The sequence below is a fragment of the Carassius carassius genome, chromosome 25 (genome assembly GCF_963082965.1).
Source record: "Carassius carassius chromosome 25, fCarCar2.1, whole genome shotgun sequence".
NCBI lineage: Eukaryota > Metazoa > Chordata > Actinopteri > Cypriniformes > Cyprinidae > Carassius > Carassius carassius.
The window spans coordinates 654,605-664,604 of NC_081779.1; the positions used below are offsets into that span (position 1 = coordinate 654,605).

The following is a 10,000-nucleotide window of genomic DNA, read 5'->3' on the forward strand; positions in this document are numbered from 1 at the left end:
AAAATTATTGTGTGTGTGTGTGCAATATATATATATATATATATATATATATATATATATATATGTATATATAAACTATAATAATATATTTGAAAATGGTAAACTATAAAAATTAAAACTGGAATAAATGTAAAATTAATCAGAAAATTTTAAAATATAAAAATAGTAAAATTAAAATAAAAACTGAAATTTAATATAATACATAATATACTGTACGTACATATATACAAACATATATATAATTCTATATACTAATTTGTCATATTATATTATATTTATATATATATATATTAGATTAAATTAATTATTATAAATTATATAACTGATGTCAAATTAAATGTGAACAATCTGTAATATTAAAATAAAAACGCATTTGAAAAATACTAAACTATAAATATTGTTACATCTAAATCTGAACTAAAATGTAAAGTTAATTAAAATAAAAAGGAAATAAGGAGTATTATTAAATATAATGCAATATATAATAAATGTATTAATATAAATATGTATAACCAATGTAAATGAGTTATTATATAATCATATATTATAATATTACTAATCATATCAATATATTAAATAAAACACAATTTAATATAATTTTTAAAAAATCCATTTTGAAATGCTAGACTATAATAATTTGTAGACCCAAATATAGACTTTCACATTTTCTAAACTAGTTTTAAGAAAAATATAGCTAAAAGTAAACCGTAAAATGTAAGCACTGCGGTCTCATTGGTAGCTAAAACATGACCAAATTAAAATAAATATTTAACAAATTAGGGACACAGATGGGCCTAACCATCGGTTAACTAGTGCATCTGAGGTCCTTCTTTCTGTGTGTTTGCTGCAGGTCAGTGGTCAGCTCCAAACGTCAGAGACGTCAGTGTGAATGAACAACGAAACAAGATCCTCAACAGCAAACTCTTCATGCTGGACATGCTCTACTCACAGAGCAAGAGACCCTCGGAGGAAGACGAGGATGAAGACGAGCTGGCCGAGGACAAAGAGCGAGACGCGAAAGAAAAGGCTGAGGATTCATCGCAGGACGTGACGCCACAGGAAGAGATCTCCGCTAAGAGTGAAGGAGACAGGAAAGTGGAGAACCAGAGCAATGTGCGGGCGTTCGCCGAGCGCTTTGGTAACGTAGTGAAGGGTCTCACCTCTCCACCAATAGAAACACATGAACCTCCTCCTCCACCGCCGCCTCCGAAGAAGGAGTCGGACTGCATCTGGGACCAGCTGATGGCGAGTCCACGGGAACTGCGCATTGGCGACATCGACTTCACCGATCTGGGAGACGAGGATGACGAGGATGCACTGGACTCTGGGAGTTTATATAACTCTGGCGATCTGCTGGCTCCGCCCCCTCCACCACCGCCCTGCCCCTTTAACCTCCCAGCCCCGCCCCCTATGTTTGGCTGCCCTCCGCCCCCTCCCATGTTCAGTATCCGCGTCCCTCCGCCCCCTCCTTGCTTCTCCATCCAGGCTCCGCCCCCTCCACAGCAGAAGGCGGAACAACCTCCACTCTTCCAGAAGAAGAAGAAGACCATCCGCTTGTTCTGGAGTGAAGTTCGGCCCGCCGACTGGATCTACCGCAATCACAAACGCAGCCAAGAGTCGCTCTGGTCCAGACTTGAACCTGTCAAAGTTGACACAGCTAAATTCGAACACCTGTTTGAAAGCAAATCCAAAGAGATGCCCGTAACTAAGGTGAGCAGAAACACCATCACAGTATAATCCAAAAAACATTTGCTCAAGTTTTGCTCTGGTGTCTTTTTTGACTTTTTACTTCTCTTTGAAATGTGTTATTAATTGGTTTGAACCAATGACTCTTGTATGCAGTGCATTAATGAATTGCTCAGAAAAATGCGTTGCACATTTGTTGCACTGATGATTGTATTCATGTGTGGAACAGAAAGTGGCAGCGGATGGGAAGCGGCAGGAGATCATCATTCTGGACTCTAAACGCAGCAACTCCATCAACATCGGTCTGACGGTCCTTCCACCGCCACGCACCATCAAAACCGCCATACTGAGCTTTGACGAGTACGCGCTCAACAAAGAGGGCATCGAGGTGCAGATTCTGTTTGTGCATTTCAACATTTCAGAATGTTATAGTTTGCCATTTTAGAATGTTTTAATTTTGCCATTTTAGAATGTTACATTTTGAATTAGAATGGTACATGTTGCCACTTTAGAATGTTAAATTTTGCCTTTGAATGCTAGATTTTCACATAAAATGCTACATTTTGCTTTAGAATGTTACATTTTCCCATTTTAGAATGTAACATGTTGCCTTAAAATGTTATGTTTTGCCTTAGACGGTTAAATTTTTGCCATTATTGAATGCTACACTTTGCATTAGAATGTTAGATTTCCCATTTTAGAATGGTAGATTTTGCTACAGAATTTTACATTTAGCCTTAGAATGTAATTTTTTTTCCATAGAATGTTACATTTTTGCATTTTTGAATGTTTCATTTTTCCATAGAATGTTAAATTTTTCCATTTTTGAATGTTGAATTTTTCCATAGAATGTTAAATTTTTCCATTTTTTAATGTTTCATTTTTCCATAGAATGTTACATTTTTCCATTTTTTAATGTTTCATTTTTCCATAGAATTTTATATTTAGCCTTATGCTGTGTTCACACCAAAAGCGAATAGAGCATCTGGCGCGAATGATGATTTGATTTAAGTCAATGCAAAGGCGCGTTTACGTGCGTCTGGAGGTCTCGCGGCGCGAATGAGGCATTTAGCACGGCGCGGAAGACGTGAATTCGCCTCATTCGCGCGTCTACTTCGCGCGAATGATGCGAATTGAGCGTTTGCCATGATAGGCCCGTTACGCATGAATTGTGCTTTTGTGCATTTATCTGTTTGACGCGAATTCGCGTCTGCCACCCTAGTTGAAAAATTTGCATTTTGGCGTCAATTCGCGCCGCGTTAACCAATCAGGAGCCTGCTCAGGAGTCACTCATTCAACATGGAGGAAAGACTGATGTTGTCAGTGAGCAGTCAACCGGAGCTTTATGACACAAGTATCACACACAAGTTCATATTTCAGGAATAAAAAGGACCTCGCTTGGAAGAGTGTGTTGTAAATACACATTTAACTTTTGAGTCACGTACACGTTTATCGACACGTGTGCAGGAAAAGACGCGAGTGCTCGATCAACATCAGCCATTTTACAAACAGACAACCGCTAGAACTGGCCCCTCCCACAAGAAGCGGATTTCGACTCAGACGCGCGTCAATTTCGCTTCAAACTTTTGCTTTCTATTTCGCTCTAAACGTGCGAATGCATTCAAAATGTTTTTTTGAAAAACGCGGTAGACGCGAATTTAATGCTCTATTCGCGTTTGGTGTGAACACAGCATTAGGATGATACATTTTAGAATGTTAATTTTTTTCCATAGAATGTTACATTTTGAAATTGAATGTTACATTTTGCCATTTTAGAATGTTACATTTCACATTAGAATGTTAGATTTCTACTATTTTGGAATGTAACAATATTGCTCTCTCTGCTGTAGAAAATCCTGACGATGATTCCCACAGAGGAAGAGACGCAGAAGATCCAGGAGGCTCAGCTGGCGAATCCTGACATTCCGCTGGGCAGCGCGGAGCAGTTCCTGCTGACCCTGTCCTCCATCAGCGAGCTCTCAGCGCGCCTGCAGCTCTGGGCCTTCAAACTCGACTATGAAGCCAGCGAGAAGGTGAGCGAACGCTTGAGTCTCTATGAGTATCTGTTAAAGTGTAATGTATTTCTGTGATGCTCCGCTGTATTTTCAGCATCATTCCTCCAGTCTTCAGTGTCACATGATCTTCAGAAATCATGAAAATATGATCATTTACTGATCAAGAAACATTTCTGATTATTATCAGTGTTGAAAACTGTAATTTTGTGGAAACAGTATTTCATTTTATTTTTCAGGATTCAGCAGCATTTATTTGAAATATCAATCTTTTGTAACATTATAAATGAGTTTACTGTCACTTTTAATCAATTTAGTGCATCATTAATGAATAAAAAAAAGCCTTTTTAACAGCATTGTATCTGTCAGTACACACAACTGTGTTTTTCAATAAATGTAAAATTGACAATTCTTTCTAAAAACTACCAGAAGTGCTACTTTAATGCAACAAGTTAAATGCAGGGTTATTATAATTAACTAAAACTAAAACCTTAAAAATATATTTTTGTTACTTAAAATCTATTTTAACTTAAAAAAAAAATAAATAAATAAACAAAAATAAATAAATATATATATATATATATATATATATATATATATAAAACATTGAAATGTGTAATTTTATTTTAGGTAGTTGGCAAGGAAACATTTCACAATTAATTTGATTTCCTAAAAATAAAAATGTATAAAAATATATAGAGAAGAAGAATCATAAACACGAGACGTGATGGTAAACTGTCCAATGTGCCAATGGATGGTATGCACATGGTTTGCCTTGATGTTGAGAGTGGCATGGGAGCTGTACCTCAGTCATGGGAAAGATGTAAATTTCAGGACACATCATCAGTAATGTACCTTTGAATCAGGGGGTGTTTCGGCCTTTCAACACTAGACACCCTCATCAAAGGTGGTCAGCTACAGGGTGATCAAACCTGAGCTTGTGTCCCATGCCCAATCATGAAAATTGCCTGGTTGTTTACATGGCACAGCCCACGGGACTATGCAAGGCAGGAGGCGTCCTCTTCCCTGAGTCAAGCCTAGAGCTGACCGCATACCTTGTTCACCCTCCTCATGGAGGGTTGTGCCCTGGGTTCTCAAGTGGGTTATAGGGTGGGGGGATTAGTGAGTGGGTCGATAAGTGAGTGGGTCATGTTGATGCTCTATGAGCCCAACAAGGATCCTTTCTCTTAATCCATATCCACTGGCTGCTTCTTTCGGCCACTTCAGAGACGGATCTAATTGTCTGTCGCAGAGCCTGTCCATGGATGCCAAGGTCTTTCAGCAGTCTGATGGTAGATGAAGCCACAAAACCTCTGCAACCCACTTCAACCGGATAGACTTTCGCTTTCCATCCCCTTTGTTGAGCGTCTGCTGCTAGTTCTGTATAGTGCAGTTTCTTGCGTTCATAGGCCTCATCCGTTGAATTCTCCCATTGGACTGTGATCTCAGTGATGTAAACAGACTTCAATGAAGGGGACCAGAGAACCAAGTCTGGCCTAAGGGTGGTGACTGCAATCTCAGCTGGAAAGATTAGTTGCTGCCCAATATCGACAAGCATCTTCCAGTCCCGGGCCATGGCTAGCTGTCCAGCCTCTGATTTAATAGGGGGATGTTTGGGCTTCTTCTGTCCCTCTCGGATGAAGGTTTGGCCCGTGATGGAATTGATTGCTCTCAGGGGCAAGGAGTTTGTAGTATTCCTCTGGCTCTCAAGAGCTGCTGCCAGACTCTTGAGGACCTGGTTGTGTCTCCAGGTGTAATGACCTTGTGTGAGGCTGGTTTTACAACCAGCCAAGATGTGCTTAAGAGTCGCTGGAGTTGGGCAGAGGGCACAGGTTGGGTCCTCTCCATACCACTGGTGGAGGTTTTTTGGAGATGGGAGCACATCATAGGTGGCTCTTATGATGAAGCTGATGTTACTTGCCTCCATTTCCCAGAGCTCCCTCCAGCTAAGCTTTCTCCTCTCCAGGCCTTCCCACCTCATCCATTGTCCCTGCTTGGCAAGAGAGACAGCCTTTGCACTTCTTTCCGTCTCCTCCTGACGGCGCACCTCCTCGACCACCATTTTCCTCCTCTCTGATGTTGAGGCCTTACGCCAAGTTGGCTTACTTGCGGTAAGGCCAAGGCCTCCTCTCCCCAACTGGACATGCCCTACAATGTCGCTGTGCCTCAGGGCTGACATAGCTTGCTGGACCGCCTCGGATGGTTTCCATTTCCGTCCAGTTAACAGAGGTGGAACGGCATTGCTGATGGTCTGGTCCCTGGAGTCCTTCAAAGTCATCTGGAGTCTCACTTTAGAGCACTTGTACTCCTCGGTGAGGCTCGTTATAGGCAGTTCAAGGACCCCTTTGCCGTAGAGGCTGATGTTAGTCAGACAGCGTGGGACGCCGAGTCATTTCTATACGTATGAATTCATGGTTCGCTCCATCTTTTCCACAGTTGTTATTGGGAGCTCATAGATAGTGAGTGGCCATATTACCCGAGGGAGAAGTCCAAATTGCAGACACCAGAGTTTGAGCTTCCCTGGCATTAGGGTACTGTTGATGGTTTCCAGACTGTTGGTAATGTCCTGCCTTACTTGCTGAACTTGGTCCTTGTCCCCAAGGCTAGCGTTGTACCATCTACCCAGGCTTTTGACAGGTTGCTCAGACACTGTTGGTATTGGGTCATCACCAATGCAGAACTTCATATCTTTAAGCTGTCCCTTAACTATTGAGATGCTTCGTGACTTGTTCAGTTTGATTTTCATCCAAGCCCACTTGATGTTCTCCTGCAGTTTTCCAAGTAGCCGCCTGGTACATGCTGCAGTAGTGGTCAAGGTGGTCATGTCATCCATGTATGCTCGGATAGGTGGAAGGCGGATCCCGTTCTTAGTTCGCTCACCCCCCACCACCCATTTTGAGGCCCTGATGATGACCTCCATGGCCATTGTGAAGGCCAGAGGGGATATTGTACAGCCTGCCATGATGTCTACTTCTACGCGCTGCCATGATGTTGTAAAGTCGGTTGTTGTAAAGCACAGTTGCAGGTCTTCGAAGTAGGCTTTTACTAGACTAGTGACAGATGATGGAACGTGGAAGAAGTTGAAGGATTCCCAGAGTAGGTTATGGGGAACTGAACCAAAGGCATTGGCCAGGTCAAGGAAGATGACATGGATGTCTCTCTTGTCTTTCTTCGCTGCTTGGATCTGGTGCCAGATCATGCTGTTATGCTCCAAGCAACCAGAGAACCCAGGAATGCCGGCCTTCTGTACGGATGTGTCAATGTACTTGTTCTTCTCCAGGTAGGTGGACAACCGCCGTGCTATCACACTGAAAAAGATTTTTCCCTCAACGTTGAGAAGGCAGATTGGCCGAAATTGACTGATGTCTGCCGCATCCTTCTCCTTGGGAATTAGCACCCCTCCAGCCCTTCGCCACACCTTAGGTATTATTCCCTTCTGCCACACTATCCTCATGAGCCTCCAAAGATAGCGTAGAACTTCAGATGCGTTCTTGTAGAGCTTATATGGTACTCCATTCGGCCCAGGGGCTGATGCTGATCTTGCACGCCGTACTGTACTCTCTACTTCCTTCCATTTTGGAGGGCCAGTCTCCAGATTGAATTCGGGAGGTTGAATAGGTGGGATGTCATGTGGGATAACCATTTGTTCATGCCTTTTTGGGTCATAGTTGAACTTTTCTAGATGTTCTTCCAGTTCCTGCTTAGGAATTTTCAGGATTCCGCTTTTTTCCTTAGCGAAGAGATCTTTAACGAACTTGAAGGGATTTTTATAGAACCTTGTTCTTGTGTGTTCCTTCTTCTTGCGAAGTTTCCTTAGGTTCTCTGCTCTTCGCAAGGTTGCCAACCGACACTTAATGCCCCCCTGGAGTAGCATGAGACCCTCTCTCTCTGCATCAGAGGCCTTCTTCCACTGCTTTCTCAGCTGCCTTCTCTCTCTGACCAGCATATCGATCTCTTGCTGCCTCCTGGATCTGGCTGGTACTGGTATTGCTTTGTCACTTCTCCTTGTGTTTACTCCAAAGCGCTCTTCTCCGTAGTGGTAGATTATGTCACCCATCCTTTCCAGCTTTTTTTCCGCTGTGCCCACTTGTTGCTCCAGGATTTTTGTCAGGTCGTTGTTGACTATTTCCCACTCTCTCTTTTCAACAGCTTTGGGCCACTTCACACTCGGTCTGTGCCCTTTGATCTTCTCCTCCTTGGGAGGTCTCTGTGGTTGAGTGGGTTCCTCCACCGGCATTTCTGTGCTTGTATTATCCTCCTCAGTAACAATGGTGCTGATGCTCTGCGAACTTTGGTTTTTTTCCCGTCGCTGTGCTTCAATCGACTGATTTGACTGGTTGCTTCGTAGGAAATACTGGTCAATGCGAGGCCCTTGTTTCTGCTCTCTCAAGCACCCTCTCTTTCCTTGGTGTGTCCTCAACCCCCTGTATGACATATATATTTTTTTAAATACAAAAACGTTACAAATTGACTTTAACTTAATTAAAAAAATCTAAATATTAATAGAAACTATTGTAGTGTAATAAACTACACTGATTGAAATCTAAGACGTTTGAAGAGCACGGCATGATCACACACACACACACACACACACAGATCAATGTTCTGAGTCCAGCGGTTACACTTACATCAGAACTAAGACTAGACTCTGACAGCAGCTTTACACGCTCTCTTTATCTGCAGCAAGACCGTCACAACATTCCTCTCTCTCTCTTTCTCTCTCAGAAGTTTCCAGCATTCCTCAGGTTGTCGTGTTTTATCGCTCCTCTGACGCAGGAGATGTTTTCAGTCGTCCTGAACACCGTGTGCTACAAACAAAAGACTCAATAACCAGAAGCACATTTGTTTTCTGCTTAATCTAAAGTCATAAAGACACAGGGAATGTGGTTTTTCACAGATCTGTATCTGCTGAAGATGCTGCTTCATCTTTAATGCTCCGTCAAAAAAACAACAGGCATTTAATAGGTTAATTAATCATCAGGTTATTGTAGTTAACTAAAACTAAAATCATAAAAAAAATCAATAAAAATATATATATATATATATATATATATATATATATATAATAAGTTAACTGAAATAAAATATATAAAAAAAATTCATAAATAAATAAAAATTAACATTTTTATTTCAGTTTCCACCCAAAGCACTGTTTCTCATTTTAACCTGATGTGCTAAAATAACTAAAACTAAAGCTTAAATATAAATTAATAAAAGCTATATAGACATTCAAAAACATAAAAAATACAAAACAAAACAAAATGACTAAACTTTAACAAAATTTAACTATCGTATCTTGAAATAAATTTTATCTGAAATAAAATATTTACAAAACAAAATGTCAACAATCTTATTTAATTTCAGCTAGTTGACAAGGAAACATTTCTCATTTTTGATCTACTACAAAAAACTAAAACTAAAATAGTGTTAATAAAAACTATGTAGACAAAAAATTATAAACATTAAAAAGAAAAACAAATCAAATATATCTAATTAACGTTCATTATTTGAAATAAACTTTATATAAAATGAAATAAAAAGTAAAAGCAACATTTCTCATTTCCATTAAGTTTAACTTGTTATACTATATAATTATAAATAAAACAAAAAAACAAAAAAATAAAAACCACATAGACATATTACAAAAAAGCAATCTAGTAAAAATGATAAAACACATCACAAAATTACCAAAACTTTAACTAACAGAAAATCTAAATATTAAAAGCTTGAATTCATTTTAATAACACTAATAGAAGCTCTGTTCTTAGTAAATGATGGCGTTAATCGCGCAGTGTTTCCTGTTTGACAGGAAGTAGCAGAGCCTCTACAGGACCTGAAGGAGGGCATGGATCAGCTGGAGAAGAACAAAACGCTGCGCTTCATCTTATCAACTCTGCTGGCGATCGGAAACTTCCTGAACGGCTCCACCGTGAGATTTCAGCACCACACGCACTGAAAGCTTTATTAAGTTACTCAGCCTGTCCTTTATAGACAGAGATTGTTTGCGCAGGCCAAAGGCTTCGATCTGACGTATCTGGAGAAGGTTCCTGAGGTGAAGGACACGGTTCATAAGCAGTCTCTCCTGCATCACGTCTGCAGTATCGTGGTGGAGAACTTCCCCGACGGCACAGACCTGTACTCGGAGATCGGCGCCGTTACACGATCCGCGAAGGTAACACACGCAACGCACGCGCAACACACGCCCAATGCACACGCAACGCACACGCAACGCACGCACAACACACGCACAACTCACGTGCAACGCACGCGGAACACACGCGCAACTCACGCGCTACGCATGC

The 10,000-nt window shown here is 40.9% G+C and overlaps 1 protein-coding gene across 1 annotated transcript in view; it reads left to right on the top strand.

The window, feature by feature from the left end:
- Positions 1 to 10,000, top strand: part of LOC132104822 (FH1/FH2 domain-containing protein 3-like) — a 63,216-nt gene that overhangs the window by 33,908 nt on the left and 19,308 nt on the right. Inside the window, exons 15-19 of the mRNA XM_059510354.1 lie at positions 851 to 1,710; positions 1,916 to 2,074; positions 3,537 to 3,719; positions 9,508 to 9,627; positions 9,709 to 9,870. Of these exons, the coding sequence (XP_059366337.1) occupies positions 851 to 1,710; positions 1,916 to 2,074; positions 3,537 to 3,719; positions 9,508 to 9,627; positions 9,709 to 9,870 (1,484 nt within the window). The remainder of the gene's footprint in view (positions 1 to 850; positions 1,711 to 1,915; positions 2,075 to 3,536; positions 3,720 to 9,507; positions 9,628 to 9,708; positions 9,871 to 10,000) is intronic.